This window comes from Malurus melanocephalus, unplaced genomic scaffold, assembly GCF_030028575.1.
Source record: "Malurus melanocephalus ecotype Western Australia unplaced genomic scaffold, MMel_1.1 scaffold_337, whole genome shotgun sequence".
In the NCBI taxonomy this organism is placed as follows: Eukaryota; Metazoa; Chordata; class Aves; order Passeriformes; family Maluridae; genus Malurus; species Malurus melanocephalus.
In genome coordinates, this window is record NW_026623569.1 from 576,989 (window position 1) to 599,395 (window position 22,407).

Consider the following 22,407-nt stretch of genomic DNA (forward strand, 5'->3'; position numbering starts at 1 on the left):
AAACCCACCAAACCAAAGAACAATAACCCCAAGCACTCAAAAAATTGAATCACTGTGAATTTCTTGTTTTTGTCAGTGCAATATAAAATCACCAACTCTTCCTGCAGTAAAAATTTGACTTAATCTACTGACATTCATTTTGTGCAAATATACCACATTTCCAAKTATCACATGGACTTCTTAGACTCAAATATTACAGTTCTAGTCTTTAGAAAATACTGTGGAAAATCCACGCATTCTTCAGTCACTCTTGCAATAAGAATGCAAAGTGAAGGAAAACTGCACACTCAAATTTAATAGCAATATTCAGTCCTCCAGGAGAATTTCACCCTAACTACTTAATAAGGACATAGTAGCATTGCACAGTGAATTAAAAYAGAAAAACAAAGGAGTAATTTAATGGCTCAGAACAGAAAAAAGAATCAGAAGTTGGTGATTATTGAGAGTTTGCAAGAAAATTCTTCAACATTTTCACAGCAGCCATTAAAAAAATAACAGATAACGTAATGTAATTGTAAAAAAAAAAAAAAGCCAGTGATTGAAGCATTACAAATGAAAATGTTCTTCAAGTACTTTTAAAGACATGYTAGAAGCCTAGCTAACTGTTATTTATCAATAAAGCAAAATTTGAAATAACATTTCTGCCAACAGAACAATTAGATTATTTACTTGCATGAACCCGTACGCAACACTTTGCACATGAAATCAGAAGACTTGTTCCATCTTCTTCAATAAAGGCATTTGACAGATAGTTTTCRGTGTTTTCTTCACTATAAATAAAACACATCTCTGGAATAAGAGGTTTAGTCTTTTCATTTTCTGACATCAATGTTTCTGCTGAGTTTGCTTCCCTGAAAGTTGGACTTTCTTCATCATGATTGTCTGGCTGGAAAATAAATAAAATTTATATTTAAGTAAAAGAAAGGAGAGCCTTACTCCTCCTTTTGACATTGATGAAACTATTCCTCCCCTCCCAACTTTCATACAAAGTACAATAGTTTCATGAGAAAATTAACTTCTTCTAGGTATTTATCACAGTCATTCTACCTTGATTGTTCCAAATAACTGTAAAATCTAGAATAGCACTCAGCCTGCAAACCAGTGTTATTACAGCCATGTTCAATAATATTTTACCTCTTGGGCCATTTAACTGGGTCCAGTGCAATAAAGGCTTTTTTCCTGGTTCCCATGCTGAGGAAATTCCAGTTTAGCAGCTTCAGAATTAGCAGCAAACTACTACAACATTTTTACTTCCCATTGGACACAGTCATTCCATGATATCAAACACTGCTTGGCATTAGACTGCTTCTGAGGAATTCTTTTCCCTGAGAAGGCCTAAGTACTGTGAAAAATACTTATTTCCTCAGCACTGAAGGAAGGCAGCATAAAAGAGGCTTCCATAAGAAGTATTTGGAGGTGGACATATAAGGAAAGAGCTAAAAGATACAAACCTATTTGGGTTCACCATGTCAAGAAGTGTAATTTCAAGGGCAAATGCACACATACTAACATCAACCCTGCATAAATAGTAGTAGAAGGCACACACTGTATGCAGCAAAGGAGAGATACAGGTGAACAAAGTATCAGTTCTAATTTTAACAGTAGTGAGTTTATTTCCTTTCTTACAAATGAAATGTGTAAGTTTAACTTTTTATAATTTACTGGAAATTAGATAGCCAGTCAGCTATTTCACACTTCATCCAGAAATCAAGCTATGAGAATCTTGCTTACCTTATAGTATGGCATGAGAAGAGTGCAAATGGCACAATGAGGTTCCTTTTTTGCACAAGCTGTATTGTACTCTTTTTCAGCATTGAAATTCGGTTGTCTTGTCTGCCACAGGTACACCAGAGGCCTGGCCCATGCCTCTGACTCTTGAACTTTCTCCTCAATTAAGTTAGACTCAGGCAGTTCTTAAAGAAAACAAACAATGGCTATATTGTAGTCATGGAATGAAGACAAACAACAATGAATCTGTCATGTATGCTAACAAAGAAGATCAAACAATGTTATAAGAAGACTGTGTGCAAATACAGGTGCAAAAGTCTAAAAGAATRTCTTGTCAGGAAAAGCCCACAATTAAGTGCTCTGACAACTGCGTCATGAGCTGACTGTTCCACACACAACATAAGAAAGTAGCTCTACTGTTTACAACTTGTATTCATATCCATAACATCACGGCTTACTCTGCCACTCTTCCTTAATCCCCAAACTCTATCCCCTCCCCTTCCTTGCACTCTGCTCTAAATTCCTTATGGATGGAACATATTGCATCCTGGCAGCTGTAATGGTAGCTCACACCGGACAGCACCTCACAAACTCCTCATGAAGACTGACACTCATTTTGCAAAGGGGAAAAAAAGGCAGAAGTTATAGCCAAGGTGTAATAGGGAACAATCAGATCTAAGAAGCAGAGAGGCATGGCATGCTGGATTGCATGAGCAGCACCTATTAAATCTTTCACAATCACTAAGAAGGCATGTAGGTATCAATCAGAATAATTATGTGAATGTGGAAGGAAAATGTGAAAAGTTTTGAACTAAATTTTCTGATAACATAAAGTCTATAGCATAAGTCCTTTTCTAATCATGTATTTACAAAAAACCGTTTACTTGAAGAAAATTCCAACACAGAGAAACATTTAAGTACATTAAATCACATACATAATCACATTCCTTCAGCTCATGATTGCCTTCTCCATTTTATGAAAAAGCAGAAGCTTTATGGGTCTCCTATGATAAATTGTCACACATTACTACAAAACCATATAAAGTTGGCAGCATTTTTATCATGCTTAATAAAATATCAACCACAATACTTGTCTCCAAGCAAGCCAAATGTAAGAAAAATGAATTAATAAATATATCCTGCATGTCATTTTAAATCCATTTTTTATAGTTTCTCAAAAGAACTAGTAACAATTCAATAAGCATTTGCTAATAATCTGGGTAGAAGGGAGCAAACAAAATAACTGAAGAAAACTAACAATATTAGCAGCAGGGATTTCTGATGAAAAACTTAGCTTCAAAAGAACACCAGTGAAGAAACACCTAAACCCAAGGAGGACATGAGCACATAAGATGCCAGTTACTTTCGTAACTTCTTTAATTACTTACTTTTTAAGTTAAAAGCTTAACTAAGTTTTGCTTAAAAACGGTCTGTCCAATGGTATTTTTCTACTGCTTATGATTTTAAAGAACTGCAAAACACATAGCTGTGAAATTTATTTCTCTAACTCCCTTCCTATTTAAATTTTCCTTTAAAGAGCCATCTTACAAGCGGCTTCAGCCTTACAGATTTACTTTTCTTTTTTTCACATTATTTTCCTTCAGGAGTTTGTACCCATTATTTTAAATATTTTCACTATAGTTATGACCTCACAGAAAAATTCAGAGCTTGATTCTGCCTTATGACGGAAACAAAGAGGCACACAAAATTTGTTGTGAAGGTTTGTAGTATCTTCCATATCTATTAACCTCTTTGAAACTGACATCCTCTGTTTGCATCACTCCTTATCGCACCTGAACAACAACATTCACCCCCCCCCACACTAAAATAATCAAATGTCAAAAGAAATTGGTATTAAAAAAAAGTTAGAGTGCACAACTCCATTACAGGCTATGACAGGAACGCTGCTTTAAACAACTGCCTCACCAGGGACAATATGAAACCTTCTGTGTAAATTTGCTGTAGTAGAACTTGGGTAGTTTCACTTGGTGTCCTTTATTTTTGTGCATGTGTGCACCAGTATCACTGAGAGGAAGAATTTCCATGTCAGCTTCTCAGTATAAGTGGAAATACCTTCCTGGTTTCTATGTAATCAGAGAAGTTTATGCACCATGAATTAAAACTGAAAATTTGGCAACCAACACAGGCAAGGAAATAAAAAATGAAAACAAAAACAACAACAACCAAAAAAAAAAAAAAAAAGCTCTCCAACTGTTTGAGAGAAAGCATAGAGTATATAGCTACTTCATGTAACAAACACTGCTGTCTTGGTGCAGTTTATAGCCTTCCTTCGCTTGTTCCTTTGTTAATACCATTGCCCTATTCATGTTCAAAAACACCTTGGAAAACTTGAGGGATTTTTTTTTTTTTTTTGTTATCACTTTAGATTTTTTCCAATGCTTCTCACTCCTCTAATTTTCTTTAATTATTCCTTGCATTATTTACTATTTAGCTGAAGCGTAATCAGTGGCTCAGCCTAAAATAAATTTACTTTTCTGACTCACAATGCCATATGTCATTTCAGAGCTGACATTCAAAGGCCTCATGTGAGATCAGTGTTTCTTTGATCAGATGTGTCTGTTAGGACACAAGACAACTGTTGCCTCCAGCTGGCTCCATTCAAAATCCACCTTATCTGAGGATTCTCAGAATAAGGACAGAGAATAATTTGTTGGGTCCATACTGACTGAAAGATCTCAGAAACTCCACTAGCATTTTTACTTCAGCTGTGTATCACTGTATTAGTGCCAATTGCAAGTACTCAAAAACTGCAAAAACTGTGGGTGGAAGCATCTATTCCTACACTGAAAGATATATTGCCCACCCCTCCCCCAAAATCAAACATCTCCTTTATAAGACCAGTATGCAATGATTCAGAGTGTTACAGGCATGCCGTTTCACTCATAAATATTGGCATTTTTCTGAAAGTGCATGACACTGCTCTCAGTTCTGGTAGAGCAAGTTTTGATGGATAGTCACTTATGCAACACTGCGAACCAGCAACATGCACCAATGGTGCAAATATGTACCATTATGCAATCAAACCTTCACTGTGATAACTTGGCCTTGCTCTAGCAGCAGCTACCAATGGTCCAAGACAGGCAATTCAAAAGATTCAGGTCAGCCAATGCAGTGATATGAAGAATAATGTATGTCTATTGATTTTCTTTACACAGCACATGAAATGGAGCTAAGGAGTCTACCTTGGCTTCTCTGTCTGCTATAACTCACATCCAGTCACTGACATTTCCTCACAATTCACTGGTATTAAATGCATGAACAGGACTCTACACAGGAATGCAACAGAATTCCCTAGTGTGAACTCTGGTGTGCTATTTTATTTTTTTCAGCTCTTCAGCATGAAATGAACATTTCAAATTAAGAGGTAATCAAGACAAAAGTGAATAAAGGATTCTTGGTATTTTTTTCATATAGAAATTTCAACTCAGCTATAGTACAGAATACATCTCACTGTCAGAGAGATTAAAAGAAAAATACAAGATTTGAACCTGCTAGCCATGACAGGAATTTCAATTTACACCTGCCCCTCAACTGACAGCACTGTTTAAGAGATTGCACCATTCATGCATAACACATAGACACACTGACAAATACTCAGAGAACCATCTTTAAATTTGATCTACTCCTGTTCTTCAATCTCCATCTGAATAATGACACTCTACTTTAGATATAGTAATTAGTCTCATAGCGATACAGACTGTCTTGAAAATCAAGGCCATTGCTTCTGCTAAAAAAATAAACACCTCTTCAGCAGAACATCTCACACAAACCATGTTCCAGTGCAAATGTTAGGCTTAACCAGAATTAAAGTGCTGCTTACAGGAATTCAGAAGTGTTTCACAATGCAACAAAACTACAATTACCTGATCAATTTTCTTACAGTCATATGTCAGTAAGCACTCATAATCAGTAATGGGAACCACATTTACAATGTGATAGACTTGTGTACTGCAACTACTATATTGTGCCTGCATTGTGATTTCACTATATTACATCATTCTGCTAATGCAAAATCCTGAGCAATATCATATTCATGCAAGTAAATTTGATGTTTAATATTTCTCATGTGGACTATCTAAAAGAATCTGGTCAAAGAGCACTGGACTTTGGCAAAAGAAACACTTCTTAAGTACAGATACTTGAATTATGAGTAAGAAGGCTGACTTTAATTCTGCTACCATATAGGCACTACAGTTTAAAGCAGATAGAAATTTCCTGCATAAGATGTAAAACTTCAAAGATGGGGCATATGTTTAAATTAAGTTTGAACACCCTTTACTGGATACTTCTGACAATACACACAACTTCAATTCAAACACAATATCAATACACCATTAAACATACCACTGGTTTTGTCTATGCCTTGATAATAACTATGTGGAGAACAAGAACAAGGGGTTAGCCTTTTTTTTCCAAGAGAAAAGCAGAAACCCTTGATGATACAATTAGTGACTTCAAATAAATGTATAACGGTTGATATAAGTCTTATTGTATCATAATGTGCTGGTTTTGGCTGGGATGGAGCTAATTTTCTTCAGAGTAGCTAGCGTGGGGCTGTGTTTTGGATTTGTACTGAAAATTGTATTGATAGTACAGAGATGTTTTCCTTACTGCTGAACAGTGCTTGCACAGCATCAATGCCTTTCTTGCTTCTTGTGCCACCCTGACAGAGAGTGGTACAAGTATATTCCAATTCTTTCCCCCGCATGGCTGGTGGWGGAGGGAGGGAGCAGCTGTGTGGTGCTTAAATGCCAGTAGAGTTTAAACCACAATACATATAATTCAGCCATAGTGGTATTGATAGTACAAATGGTACTGATAGCAATGCCAAATTTGATAATAGTTCCTGCCATCATACTCATACATGAAAAAAAAAACATTTACATAGGATCAATTAATCTCTGTAATGTAATATTTCAGAAATATCAGTTCTCATGAATCTGATTATTTATATGCATCTATACCCTTCATATATGTAAGAAGAGTGAAACAATTCATTAAAACAAATTGTGTAGACAAAAAGGAAATTATAGCCCAGAATCTGTTCTGTTACAAAGGAAACACCTTCCATAGCAAAGTACTTCTAAACAGTCACTATGTTGCTTTCCAATTGAGAAAGTGAGTGAATTAATTGTTTTCACTGATGTTAGTGGTTTAATATTTTGTGGGAAACTTGCTCCAACACACAATGCTAATGCTTTGAATGGTTTTTGCTTACTAAGTTAAACTCAAAATTATCAGGCAGAAAACATTTGGGCCATTTGCAGAATGGGCTGTTGCCAACATTTGCTGATTTAACCCAGCAGATGTGAAAAGCCATAGACACTAATACAGTACAATTTGCTTCTGCCAATCTCAACAATGATTTTGCTGCTTGGGGTTATGTTCCACTGATGTTTCCTGGCTTTGTACAGCAGCATTCTCTGCTATGAAGAGCAGAGAAGCATCTGTTATTTTTCAGGTAGTTGAGCATAATCTCAGCCCTGGGAGGCATTATCTATAGTTTCAAATGTCCTGGAGGAAATAATAATAATACAAATAAAAAAAAATTGAAAAAGACAGTTGGGAAAAAGACTTGTACTTCAAAACATTACTGTTCCTGCAGTACCTCAGCAAATTCAGTTTCAGAAATTATTGTCATTCTTTTTTTTTCAGTAATGAAAGACATAGATTTCATAGCAAAATATGAAAATAAAAACTTCTTAAATTTATTGTATGGTTCAAGAAATTTCCTGTCTAGTATGGTACCACAGAGTAAAAGTACTGTGAAGTATGTATACATTTTTGGTTAGGGAGTCTAATCACCAAATTAGCTATTAGTAGTTAAGTTCTTCGAAAATTGCATGTAAAAGTAAAAATATTGAATCAGAGCTCTAGAGATTAAGCCAAAGAGCTCCTGGATCAAATAAAGTTTAGCTCCCAAAATCCAGTAATGGTGTGCTTTAATCAAAGAAAGTTAAAATATAAAAAAAAAAAATATAAGACATCAGTTGCAGCAGATCTCAAAATGTTTTGAAAAGTTAGAAAAATTCAGCACTAAAAAAACATTTTTAAAAGATAATTTGATAGAATTAAAGATTTGATCCTGGGATACTCTGAGTTTTCTTCAGCATACTATCAGAGTTCCATAATGAAATTCACTTTTTTTTTGTGATTGAACTATGCATTGTGATTGCTACACTTTGTTCAATGTAATTTGTACTTGTATTATGCTTGAACTGTATATTATAATTCTACAGTCTGCTAAATGTAATTTGTATCTTTGTATCACTTGCGATTTAAGTGCATTGCTGTATCACTCAGCTAAATCAAAATCCCAYGTAATTTCAGGTCATTTCAATAAGAAAATTCTGTGTTATTTACTAAACCATCCACATCTAGAATATCTAAAAAAACCTGGTCAGAGTCCATTGCACTTCTACATCAACTGGCTTAGTCAGCACATTCTTCTGAGGGTGAGGGTACCCACTAAACCAGAAATTATTATTTTGGCAAAAAAAAATAAATTCTGATTTGGTGTTAATCACAAATAAGAACCTAGTAAGAAAAATCTCATTTTAATTAAGACTGGTTGCAAGACAGGACCACTACCAGTTACAACAGTAGATAAAATTGGTAGAAACACTATCAAAGGCTGGAAAAATCTCACCAGTAACTTTGAAAAGGAGGGAAGGGAAAAATCCCAATCATGTTTTTTTTTAATTGACAGCAGGATAAAACACTGATCCCACTAATGCTTTGGATAAATATGAAAAACAGGAAGGTTCTAGGAAGTTGAAGAGAGAAAAACACAGCCTCACAGATTGCTGGGTATTTACTTGTGAATAGCAGTGCATAAGTTAGAACAGGAGAAATTAACACAGCATATTAGAACAATAATAGAAACAGTTAAATAGCGTAACTTAAATGAAGTACAATTTATATTATGCTGCATTTTCAATATGTGAATATGTAAAATGACCCTCTTAGGCTGTATTGGACCCCATTCTCTCTAAAAAAAGGCAAAGTAAACTAAAGTACATTTGATTTACATTGCTATGATTCTGATAAACTAACTTGGAGAAACCTCTGAGGATTCATAGCACAGAGATTCAGTTTACATTTAAATGAACTGTAAAACTAGGTTTACAGAACTACAAAATAGTTATTTTTGAAAATTACCATTTTTGTTTGCTTACTAATTCCCGCAACAAAATAATTCTCTATTTGAAACACTAGATCATAAAGGAACTAAATTACAAGGAGACACTGAATTCCCTATATGTTACGTTCCATATGTACAACTTCTTTGTGCATATGGAATGAAGAATTTAGCAGTAAAGATTCAAATTGTCAAAGATGCCTTATTCTGGTTACCAAAGCTGAAGCACAAACCACATATTCTTACTGATGCTGAAGTCCATGAACTACCTAGCGACTCCAGAAATACAGCTAATTACCATGTCCAAAAACCAAGCTCAAAATGACCCTCTAGTAAGGCAACTGTTTCTTTAAATGTGGACAGGAGACCACAGAAAGGGAGATATCCTTATATTTGTCTGAAGTGCCAACATGAAATATTTAGAGCATATTTGTATTATAATTTCCATTATCCTATGTATGTTTATATATGCTGCATGTAGTAAAGCAACTCCAGTAATTTCACCTGTCTTTACATTATGTAAATTTAAAGAAAGCCATTGTATCTGTAATTCTGTTCAAAGAGGCATGTCATCAAAATCAAAACAGAAATAAGATCTGCTGGAATCTACTGCACAGCCTACCAGYAAAAAATCAAGCTATCAGCACAAAACTATTATAAGCACACAGTACAAGCTAAAGATTAGCAAATATCTGCTCTATTGAAAAGCTTAAATTCACAGCACTTATTAACAGCTGTTTCTCCATTTCATTCCTGCATATAATTTTTCACAATTTTTATGAATAAAACTTATATTTCACATTCTAATTTAATTTGCTTGTGATCAATGTACTTGTCACAAAAAACTTGATCAATAATTAAAATTACATTGGAATTGTTGGAAGCTGATATTGCCATCCATATACATGTTTACTAATTTGTTAATATAACACCATAGTTTTCCAGGATATGCATCTGTACAAAAGCGGAAAAATACAGAAAGCTTTCTCGCAATCATCAGGCATATCTTGCCTATTAATAAAAAGATTGTCTCAGATATAATAGAATTACTTGGTGGTACTTCCTTATTATGGAACTCAACATGTATTAACATTGGCCATATTGCCAAACCCTATCCGAGCAAAAATACAGTTATGTAGTTAGAGTGTTTGGAAAATATTACAAGCAGAATCCCCAATATACTCCTGCTTTATGCTACTCTAAAGAGCAAAAACAGCACCAAGTGGGGAAAACATATTTTATGGTTATTTTGTTATTACCTCTCACAAATCTAACATATGTCAATATACTATTCCAGCAGGAGTTCCTCTGGGCAAAACACAAGTGAAATTTGAGGAATAAAGTTACTTGAATGCGTTCAGTTAAGATTGTTCARAAGTCTTTCACTGAACCAAAGCCTCGCATAGTTTCTTCGTAAGTAGAGAACATGCAAAACAGAAGGACTCAATCAAAGACTCAAATTCATGACAAATCAATGCCTGAATTAGAATTACAAATTTTTATCTTCAAGCTATAGTTCCTGCAGATCACTAAAACAAATACCCTATAAACCTTCCATACACTAGACAACAATYGAATTTAAACTCCTTCAAAGATCAATTCCTTAAGTGCAATTGTTTTGTACATTTAAAATAAATACATTGCATACACTTCTTAGCCAAGTAAAGACATTTAGTAAAACACCTTCGGTATTAAAATTAAGTCACTTCCAATACAAATGGTTTACAAACAGCTTCAGATTTTGACAAAGGTAATGATAATTCTATGGCCCAGGAGTTTTTTTAACATGGAAAATAAAAATTATTACTAGAATAATTTACTAGACAATGCTCTGCACGAATACCTCAATGAATTAATCCTTGATAAATATTACTCATACGTTTTTGGTGTTTCTCTTTGGACCACAGCTATAGAAACAGAAACTCAGCTCCAAAAGATTACCCCACAGAAGGGATATCTGTCTGCACGGTAAACATCATATCTAGTTTGCATACCAACTCCATAGCTACCCTTGAGAAGGCTACTGAGAGGCTGCACTAATGCAGCAGGAAATCCATTTTCATTGTGGCACACCTAATAATGAGAAATTATACATGCATTTCCATACAAGACTGCAATACTATTCAGTCCTTTATTGAGGTAAAATACCACCTTTTAAAGCCAAGAAACCGGCAATATTAGAGCTGCAAGATTCACCTACAGCACAGTGACTCCTCAATGACCACAACGTATATCACTGTCCAGCGAATGAGGATAAATGTTAGAAGAACTAGTCTGTATTCCATTCCTGATCAAAATAGTGCCTAATCTTAGACCTTGTTGGTGCCCACTAAAAGGTAGGAAAGTGCTACTGTTGAAAGATGTCAAGGGACAAGAGCTGAGAGCGGCAACTATCAAAGCTGTCAGTTCTTGTCATTTCTGGAGATCAGCCACTGGCCCACAAGATTGACAAGAATACTGCAAATTCAGGAAAAGCTTATATTTGACCTTTCAACACATCACTTTCCTTAAAACCTACTAAAGATTATACATTTCTATACAGGTTTCTTGGGGTCTTCAGAAAACCATATGCTTTGTAAGTGTCAGAACTTCTTTTCAAATTATGGTAATCACATCTTGAAAACTGAATTTGAACGAAACAGAAGTATTGTAGGTACCAGAGAAAAGGACAGAAACCACATTTTTCTAGCACAGTGATACTGTTGCAAGTAGTAGACAGTGCTGGACTTTTTATTGCTAAATGATGATGATATATGAAAAATGCAAACTGCATACTTGATTAACCCATACTCACACAAAAACAAAGTACTTCAAAGAAGTAAACTTTCCTTTAACAAAACAGTATGGGAGGGAAAGCACTACTAAAGTGGCAAACACAAACATGCCTGTATCAATTGGGGAGCAAATTCTTCTCTGCTTCCTATGCAACACCAGGAAAAATTTTCTTTCTGAAATAAGTGAGAATCTTCAAGCAAAAACTCCCATTTTAAGCTCAGAAACAAAAGGATAGTAACTGCATCTACAAGTAATTTCCCCCTACTTAAGCAGACTTAGCCCATCTATGACATTACGGAACAAGCCTTATATGGTTTGGCTACTAATATCAAATCAAGCATATCTCACACGGTATTGACAGTGAATGCAAAAACCAAGATTTTACAATATGTCATAGCAGAAGTCCCTGTTTCCATTTACAAAAGATCTTTCTTTCTGTTTCCTTATTTTAAAACTAATGCAAGCAAAATTACTTTGAAATTCTGAATTGTATTTATAATGCTAAAAAACATATACAAAGAGCCCCATATCGAATTCAGTCTATACACTATAATTATATCATTTAGGGCAATGGGAAATTTTATTTGACTTAAATCTAAAAACAGTTTCTAATGTTGCGTGACCAAACAGTGCTGGAAAGAAATCTCTGGGACCAATCAATGTGCATGCAAAGTTAGTATGCTTGCTCCTTCTGCTGAATTTGCTTTTTTATTGCTTAAGTGAGCAGAAATACAACTGTATTAAATACAACAGAATTTTATTACCACAAGTTAATATACTGCATTGAGCATAAGACCAAGGTTCATTATGTGAAAATTGTTAGCATGTTGAGTGTGACAGACAGCCCACACTGTATTGCAGCACTTATTTTCTTAAACCGGCAGCTTGAGGTATGATTTCTGGGACTGATTTCCCCAGTCCCTTGTATTTTTCAGTGTTCACTGTTTTAGGCATTAATTCCACAAGAAGTCAGACATGAATAGGGAAAGGCCTCAGGAAGAGTGAAAAAACCAGTAGACAACAAAATAAACAATTAACCGAATTATTTTTCATAAAGAAATACACACATATATGAGCATATACAGTGATAAAAAGAAAGCACAAAACTCAAATGTTCAAGTGATCTTAAAAAATTAACTTATGCAAAAGAACTCAGTATTAAATGTGAATTCAGAAAGTCTCTGCTAAGATTTAAGCATGCTCTTTAATATGATAGTATTCTATTTGTAAAATTACAATTCTGAAAAGGCTCATAGTGTCAAAGAATGCTGCCTACATATTATTAACAGCTTCAGATCACCTCAATTCACAGAAACTTAATAGAACTCTAGTATCTGAAAGACTTCAAATACATTAATTTGAATACATATTATCTGTATTAGAAATGGTGACAGACTATCCAGCTTCTGGAAAGTGATATTAGTTACAGATTAAATGTAAAGCATCAATTTCTTAATTTTTCACAACAGTACTAGCCTGTATCTTCTTCCTTCATTTTATTTGCACTTATTATTTTACTGGACCTAGCTAAATTAAAATAAAAACTAATGTATCAATACATGGATCCCCCTTGTAAAAGAACAGAATAACTCACAGATTACTGTACCAAGGGACTATACTATCATAGTCTCAGCCAGCATCACTTTTACTCAAAAACACAGAGAACAAGAACTGAGTAAGTATGGACGCTGAATTACGTTTCTACTAACTCCAGAAATGGATGAAGGACCTTCATAAAGACAAACATAATCATTAGCACAACGATACTGATTACTTCCCTGGTATCCGACACAAACAATCTAGGACAAAATCTGAAAATCATCTAGCCACACATCTTTAACTCTYATGCCAGCATGTGTCAGGTAAGCTAATGAGGCTTCAGTTTGCCAATCTTCTTCATCAGTTCTTCAATCTGTCTTGGATGCAAACATTCTGCTAACTCAAATGCTATTGCTTCTCTTCTAGTGCTCTTATAAAGGCCAGCTGATAAATTAGATCACAATGAGAAATAGATGCATAAAAATAATAGTAATTCCAGCTGCAGATAGGAAATACCAGTAACTGACATGTCCAATAAAACTCTTAATTAGTTCCTCCAATCAGTAAGCAGACGTGTGCTGAATGGTTACTGATTATAAGACAGCTCTTTCCAAAATAAAATTACACCCTTATCTATCAGGAGGACAATTGCCATGCAAAGAGGAAAGACTTTTAAGGCATATGATTTCTTGTCAGGATGCTGCTATTTCCCCATAAAATTAATACACCAGGAAGCTGACAAACTACTGGATGAGATGGAAAATGTCTTGGTATTAGCAGAATCCATAACTTAAAACTGTCATATCATCATCTATACAGATTACATCACATACAAACGATGCTTAAATAGGAGTTTCACAATATTTTTCAACCATAACGTTGAATAATATCAGCAGGCAAAAGGATTATCATCTCTAACTTAAAAAGAGCAATTTTACTGCACACTACCACATATTTTAATCTTTAATTACTTTACTAGATGAAATTTAATACTAATATCATCTTGTAAATCACCATAACACTTTCTGAAATATGCTCTGTCTAGCCCTCAAGGTATCCAAACATATTCATACATGATACAGATCATGGGTCTAAGCTGTCTCTAATTTTCAGAAAGATGCTTAACAGCTAATTGAAGTATCATGCCTGGCAAAGCTGCACATCAGATAAAAACTTAGAGCAGAGCTTTCTAAAACTAGTGAGACAGAAGACACAAATCAATTAGTTCAGGACTGAAATGAGGAGGGAGATGTATTGACGAGGGGTCAATTGAAATTACAGCAGTCAGCTCAACAATGCCTAACTTGCCAACTGAAAGTATAATATTGCTTAGTTACAAGAAGAAGAATCAATTAACAGGCATGCTGTCTCTGAAGTCAAGAAAATTTATCTGCAGCTGTAGGAAACAGCTACTGTTAATAAGAAGTAATTGASAGGGAAAAAAATCAGATAAAAATTGCAGGTAAACACTGAAGTATGCAGTGATGTTGGAATCAGACCCATAGTCTGACGGCATCAGCTGCACAGACATGGCATCAGCTCCAAAGTATCAAACTGTCTAAGGGAGTGYGAGAACTCATCTCCAGTTCTAACTGAGGAGATTCTGGAAAACAGCACCTGAAAATATTGTGCTTTAAAGAACTAATATGGTAAGGTGATATGAAAAAGGAATGCATTTGTATTCCATTTTGATTTATAGTTTTGATGTACATTTTTATGAGCTTCACCAGTCACATTTGACAGAATAAAGTAGCTTTATTCATCAACTTTGTGGTGGGGTTGTATATGTGATTGCAGTAAAAGGAAGATTCACTTTTTATATTTGCTTCAGAGAAAAAAATCCCTATGTTTCTTAGATTTTGCAGCCTGTCTGCATAAGGCAGTGACTCTCTAAAGTTAAAGTACTCAAGTAAGTTCCCAAAATTATTGTTTGAGAAGATCCAAGTATTGTTTTAATATTTTTGACCACTGTGGTATCTAGTTACAAGGCATTAACTTTCATGGCTGCAGAAATATTTATTTCTATATTTTTGCTCTACAGATTAGTGTTCTTTAGTATCATTACTTATGGACATGTTTTTATCTCCACCTATCACTTGAAATGCCCAAAGGTATCATACAGTAACATGCATCTCTGCAATCTAGAGTGAAGATCTGGACAGGCCATTTAAAATGACTGCCTAATATTACTCTCATAATTTATGCAATTAGATAAAACAACATAATTTCATGGTTACCACTCAGCCATAAAATTAAAAAAAAAAACAAAAAACAAAAAACCACTTCAAAATCAGAACAAACAAAACCAAAACAAAATAAACAAAAACCCAAATAAACAGCCAAAGAAAACAAAAACACACACACACAACATTGCTAAGACCAGAAGCCCAGTCTCTCATACTACCAGGAATGCTTCCCATTTTAACTGATTCAAGTTAGCTCGTAACATTTAAAAACAAGCAGAAAACTGCTCTAAAAAACTTTCTCAAAGATTGATCAGCTGGGGAAATACATAGGAGAGCTTTTGCTGCTTTCTAGCCATAAGGGTTATTTTCATTTTGTCTAAAATCAAAATCACATTTTTACACCTCTATCTATGTTTGTGGAAAGTAGGGTACTTACTTCTAACATCTTGCACGCTATTCACTACTTGCAAACCTACACACTACTTAGATACAGTTAAAAGCATACATAAAGATATGGAACATGTAGAGGCAAACATGGAACATGGACATGCATCCAAATCAACTTTTAAATTATTAGTTTACATCAATAGAGTAAAATTGATTTACCAAAATTACAGGTAATATGTTAATTATTATTACAGGCARTATGTTAATTATTTCCACTTGTAAGCTTCTGACAATAGTCTAAAAAACTATTTTTTTAGACTATTCAAAAAAAAGTCTTTTTTCTTGAACTAGAAGTATAGTAACTTAAGACACTGATGGCTTAAGGTGTCACAAATGTTCAATGTCTGTCAAAGATGAGACAAGGAAAATGTAGCTTTAAAGCAGTATAGAGAACTATGACTTACACCCAGGATTCATGTTCAAAGGATTTGTATGTCACTTTCATCTATCCTCACACAAAATCTTGTTCTTAAACAGAACTGCTGTGAGTTCCAATAAAGAATATTTAAACACTGAACATACATTTTTTTAAAAGGTATCTTACTTTTCAGAGTCTTTTGCAAAGACAGACCCAATATTCTTAGAAGGTATTGAGGGAAAACAAGCAAAAAGCACATGACCTGTCTGTGGATTCAAATGACACAGACAAAAAAATGAGGTTGCTAGTTTTTGCCCATGCCTAAACATAAGGTCTCATAAAACTATAAAATTATCATCCAAAAAAATGTATTAAATAGTCCACTCACCTTCATCACTAGTTGCTTGCTGTTTAACCAAAGTCATTGGAGATCTAGCTGGGGGTTTATGKAGTGGATGACGCCAACTCTTAGATATTTTCTTTCTTTCAGCTTCTTCTGACTGAAGGGAGAAAGCATAACATTTAGTATGTAATTCTGCAYAATTAATGATGAACATAAATATTTTTCTGTAAACAAGCACAGATGTCAAGTCTGTAAATACTACCATGGTATACTTGAAGTACCTTTTCTGTACCAATTCAACGTTTGTCTCAAATTAAGAATATATATTTTAATTTTAAAAGTGTTATCCTTGCCATACAATAATCATTTCAGATATAAGTTACTGCAGCCCTACCCAATTTACAGAGCATAACTCCTGTTTTGCTCAGGTGATATTTGAGAGAAACAACAGCCCAAATCAGACCTGAAGTACAATAAAGCCATTAAATGTGACTAGAAAAATGAAGCAGAAACTCACTGGCTTCACTTGTGAAAGACTCCTCAATTCCTCAGGAATAATAAAAAAAAAGATTTGGAGTTGAGACAAGAAATTAAGAGTCCTGATATGATTAACATATAGTATATGAAGAAATTCCTTTCCCCCTCTAACATACCTGTGTACATTCAGCTTAATGTTATTCAAGCTTCAAGAACGAAGGTCAACACATAAAAATCTTGAAGAGCAGCTTTCACAACTCCACGTTTAAGTGCCAGTGGGAGAATCCCAAAGTAAACCAGCTACTGATGCCTGTCTGGAAGTTCAGAACCAGACTAAGGGCACAGACACCGTGGGAGGGACTGAGTTTCACACAATTCTTATGGACCACAGCATCATCTGCCTCAAGACCCTGAATTCAACCTAGCAGGTTACACACATGCCACTTGAAGTAAATTATGAACATTATATTTATCATGATAAGCAGAGGGAGGAAGATGTGGCTAATGCACATGACAGGTTCTGGTCTAAAACCCAGTTAGTAATTAAATAAGAAAGGAATGATCAGGCTTTTCAAATTGCCTTTGTTCAGTACACGCCTTCACTTAAAAGGGAAAGAAAGAGTACGCAATAATACTGCAGAAAATAGGAAACTTAATATGTAAATGGCTGAGAGGCACAGGAAGGGATAATCTCTAATATATGTTAATTAAAACACTGAGATGTTTATACTACTTCTTATTACAGTGGAAAGGCTGGAGCCAAAACGCACAACGCTGGAAAAGGTTGTTAGTGCACATTTCGTGTATGTGGAATGGTCAGCATAATTCTTCGTTTGGCTTATAAAATACATTCCCTGTGAAATCTAGCAACTTGGCAGTATACTTCCAGTTTTCTCTCTGTCAAACTGGGATTCAACTCACCACTCAAAAAGCTACTGTGACAACCACCACAGCTTAATTTTTCATTTTGCATCTCAAAGTCAAAGCTTACCATGGATCATAGCAGAATAGCAAGAGTAAAAAAAAGCCATTATTTGCACGTGGCCCAATTAATTTATTATTAAAACCTACTATTTAAAAATTGAAAATAAATATATCCTTTCAATAGTGGGATCTTTTCCTTCAAGTGTTTCCTTTACGTATTTTAGTCCATTTCCAAAATCCAAGAATAGAAAGTAGCTGAAACTCCCAGCCTTGCTCACATTGGCAGGTGGTGAATATGGCAATAGCTTTGATAATAGCTGCTGACACTTCGGATTCACAAATATAAAGTGAAATTACTAGACTTACAAAATAACAGGGAAAAATATGTTAATAAGCAAGCTCCAGAAACATTATGCTTTTGGATCAAAATTGCCACTCTTGCCTGAACACTTCAAAACACGTTCAAATTATCATCTGATTAAAATCATGCATATTCTTAAATGCTTTAATATGGATATCAGGTCTCACTAGAAAAATGCTCATTCATATTTCATTAAATCAAGAATATATTACTATTATGATGAAATTTCCTTCACATACACAAGATATTTCCATGCCATCTTCKTCATCATATTTTACAATGGGCACTTCTCCACTTTCCAAATTACTTCCAGAACTTTTTAGATTGATGGTATCATCCTCTGTCAAGACACTTCCCTCTTTATCCGGACCTTCTGCTTCAGAAGTCTGTCCCTCTGTTTTATGGTATCTTATAGATGAAACATATTGATTCTGAGGTTTGAAACTCTCTTCTTTTCTACAGCTATCAGAAACAGGGTTGCTGGCCCCAGAATCTTCAAGTGTAAAGGAAGAATGACTGGAATCGATCCTGTCCACATCTTCCATTTTTGTTTTCTCTGGCAGAGGAACAGGGCTCACAATTGAGTCTGAAGGGATGCTTCCTATAAATAAATCAAGAATACGATTTTTTAATAAATCCCACTTTACATTATCATATTGAATTTCATAGCAACCTAAATTATTCAAATTGAAAGCATGGTTCCTCATTTAGAAATCGTACAGAAAAGCATTTGATAGAAGGGCATACACAAATGTGGAGCATAGGTTTTATCAAAGAATAAATTAAATGTAAATGGCTCGAGTTTGGAGTATGAAACATAGTTTTGATCATTTAAGCAGTATTTTGCATTTGAATTATAATAGGTCTTCATTTAATTCAAAATAATCAATATTCATGTACCTTTTTTAGTCTTTACTCATATTGCCCATATGCATTTTGAGTCAATAGAAAAAAATACAAAAAGACTGGTATAATGAACCTTATACCCTGCATTTTATACCTATTATGCCTGTTTAAAGTGAAAATAACTGAAGAATAATGGTGTATAATTACAAAGACATATTGCAAATAGATATCAAGAATATTTTGAAAACAACAGCACCAGTCTAAAACTGAAAAGCCATTAGCACAATTTTATTTTTAAAAATTTGCATAATTGTATATTCCAGTGTTGCTCAAGAGTGAAATTTTGTGGATTTCACTTTACAAAAATTCTTCCTCTGCTGATGCTTGCACTGGAAAGACAGAACAATGGGCCAGAGAGGTCACTCAAAACACATCTTTCAAAAAAATGCTATAGCATATACTTCAGTGAATTCTGATACAGCAGCACATCCATGATATGAAAGACAACCGTTTCTGTTAAGTTCCTTGCCATTCATTCATTACAAAAGTTATCTGAACTAGTTTTTTTCTAAAGAATTTCCTTTCCAGGTCAAATGAATATGAAATTTAGTAATACAAAGCTAATATTAAAATGTCATCTTGGCACAAACAGTACTGTCTCAACTGAGTATAATGGACTAGCCAGAGACAATGAAGAACAAACTACCTTCTTCAACATGGTACTGGAGTTTCTATCATACCAAAAAAAAAAAAAAAAACCACTTTTCCCTACAAAGGTCCAGGCACCAGTCTTTAAGAGGAGAAAGGAGAGAGGGCAGCTTTCCACTCTTCCCTGGTTTTCATTCCATCGCCAATAAACACAGAATGGGTGCCAACTAAACACTATTTTGTGTTCATGAACATTCCAAACCCGTTTTAAAAGTTGTGGGAAGATGTAAAGCAACAGCACCTTTAGAAAAAAAATATATTAGAACAGACCTGGAAATGCTTTGATAGAGCACCAGGTAATTTGTGCATAGAATTTCTAACCCTCCATACCACACTATCTTGTTTGTTACCTTTATGTGACTCSATCATGGGGATTATCACCTCCAAATAATCATAAACATAACCATTAGTATTCACAATAATTAAAATACTCTCTCTATGCAATTTGAAAGTAAATTTTCAATAGCAATATAAAACGAAACAGGACCACTTCTAAACTTGAAGTTAAAATTGCAGTTTGCCTTTATGAACAGGAATAAGGAACTATATCAAATCTGCAATGAAATGTAAAATAGAATATGTTAAGTCCAGAATAGACCAAGTATATTAGTATAAAAAAAAGTTGTGGAGGGAAAGAAAATGCTTTGGCTTGACAAGATCTTTATAACTTGCGCTGTCAGACAGCTCAAGAGAAATGAAAAGAAATCTGGAGTCTCAAAGTAGAGCATTTTTGTGCACAGGTATAGAACACTTCCAATTTGCAGGTTCATCATGTAAATACATGTAGCATTCTCACAAACATGTATGTTTTGTACTGCCCGAATCGTGTGAAGACATTCTGTATTATTTCCAGATCAAAAACATTTTGTTGTGAAACATATGAGTTCACTGAAGAAATAAAAGCTACAAAATCTCATTCTTCTTGCTCCTTTAAAAAACACTTAATGAAAAGAGTTCAGGTGGCTGAACGCTCAGCTCAGAATGTTAAATTGGGTATTTTCTCATTCTTAATATCAATCTTCTCTTCATAAACTCTCTATGTAAGTATTTTAGTATGCTACTCTAGGATAATACTTTGATATCCACTAATTTGTGGCATTAAAAGTATAAACAGCCTACTGCTTATATGTGAAACATAATCAGCTTTTATCTCACCTGCAACCTTGACGTGATCCAATAAATGCTGATCCAGACGCATTCTACTACTGTTTTCTTCTTCCCCAGAAGGCATTCCTGTATTTACCATCCTCACTTTTTTCTCAGGTTCTTCACTGACCTTGAAGCCATCAGTAGCTGCTTCAGTCACTATGATTTCTGCATCAGCTACCATAGCAGATACTCTCTTGTCCTCTGGAGTTTTAAGCTTTTTAGATCGAGATCTGGTGTGCTGGAAGCTGTTACAGGAGATATTGCTGTCAGAGTAGAAAGTCTGTCTTGGATAAGATAAAACATCTACCAATATATGTCCCTTTCACCTGCTTAAAGTGGTAAAAAACTGACAATTTTTCATCTTTTTGTGTTGAGATAGTGGTACAATTTATTAAGTGATAGATTAACAATTGATTGAGTTTAACCTTCTAATCTTTTATCACCAGTCTAGGGCAAAGTTGTTAAACTCTAAAAGTAAAACCGTCTTTAAGTAACTATTACTTAACTAGCATTCAAAACAACTTTTTAATAAATCAGTCTTTTGAACCTGAAAAAGAACTACCCTTATAACAGTAAAGTAGCAGTAAAATCAGTTGATATTTGCAAACCCTAATGTTAATAAAACACTGGTTTGAATACTCTAGTAAATTCTGATCTGTTTGGAAAATTTTAAATGCATTTTAACACAACCAACAAGCTCCTGAAAAAGATAAAAATTATTATCACCAAATATTCTGAAATACCATATCAAGTAATATGTATCATTATTGTGTGTCAAAAAAAATAAAGTTGAAAGAAGACATTCAGGAAAAGTTTTTGCACCCTCAGAAATATAAGGGATAGCTTAAGGCAAGAGAAATAGTAGAAAAAAATAGGTTCATAATTTATGCGCTCAGAATAAATATAATTGGAWGTTACCCCAGTTCAYATTCAACTACATGACACTGGGAGAYTTTAAGGTTGTCATACAGCAGCTTTCAGAGCTCATAACACTAGTGATAAAAGAACAACCAGTAGGTGAATTTTGCAAAGTTTTAAGTGAGTTTTTATTATAAAGATCTTGCATCTTAGATTCTGCACATCTCCAGAAAAACATTTTGCTACTCCTTAACATTTTATTGTGTGCCTACAAATGTGTATCTTTCAACACACTCTTTATAACACAGTAATTTCCAGAAAATTTGCCAAAGCATGAGACAATCATCAGATCACATTGTAAATAACAGAAATTATTATTACTATTTACATGCAGTCATTGGATGTTAGGTAGCAGCAACGTATTTCAGCCATAAATGTCAGAGTTAAGCTCTCCCTGTCAGGAAATTCATGATGATTCCCATGGATGCTATTTTTATTTTCACTTTGCTGGAACTTGTATTATGCCCATAATCAAAATGGTAACAA

General features: G+C 34.4%; 1 protein-coding gene across 3 annotated transcripts in view; it reads right to left on the reverse strand.

Moving 5' to 3' along the window:
* The window catches only part of KDM4C (lysine demethylase 4C), a 247,985-nt gene that overhangs the window by 93,205 nt on the left and 132,373 nt on the right, over window positions 1-22,407 (reverse strand). For all 3 annotated transcript variants that reach the window (XM_057377991.1, XM_057377992.1, XM_057377993.1), the window contains exons 10-14: window positions 21,010-21,248; window positions 18,540-18,901; window positions 16,584-16,695; window positions 1,732-1,913; window positions 670-886 (exon numbers count right to left, since the gene is read on the reverse strand). In XM_057377991.1, the coding sequence (XP_057233974.1) occupies window positions 670-886; window positions 1,732-1,913; window positions 16,584-16,695; window positions 18,540-18,901; window positions 21,010-21,248 (1,112 nt within the window). The remainder of the gene's footprint in view (window positions 1-669; window positions 887-1,731; window positions 1,914-16,583; window positions 16,696-18,539; window positions 18,902-21,009; window positions 21,249-22,407) is intronic.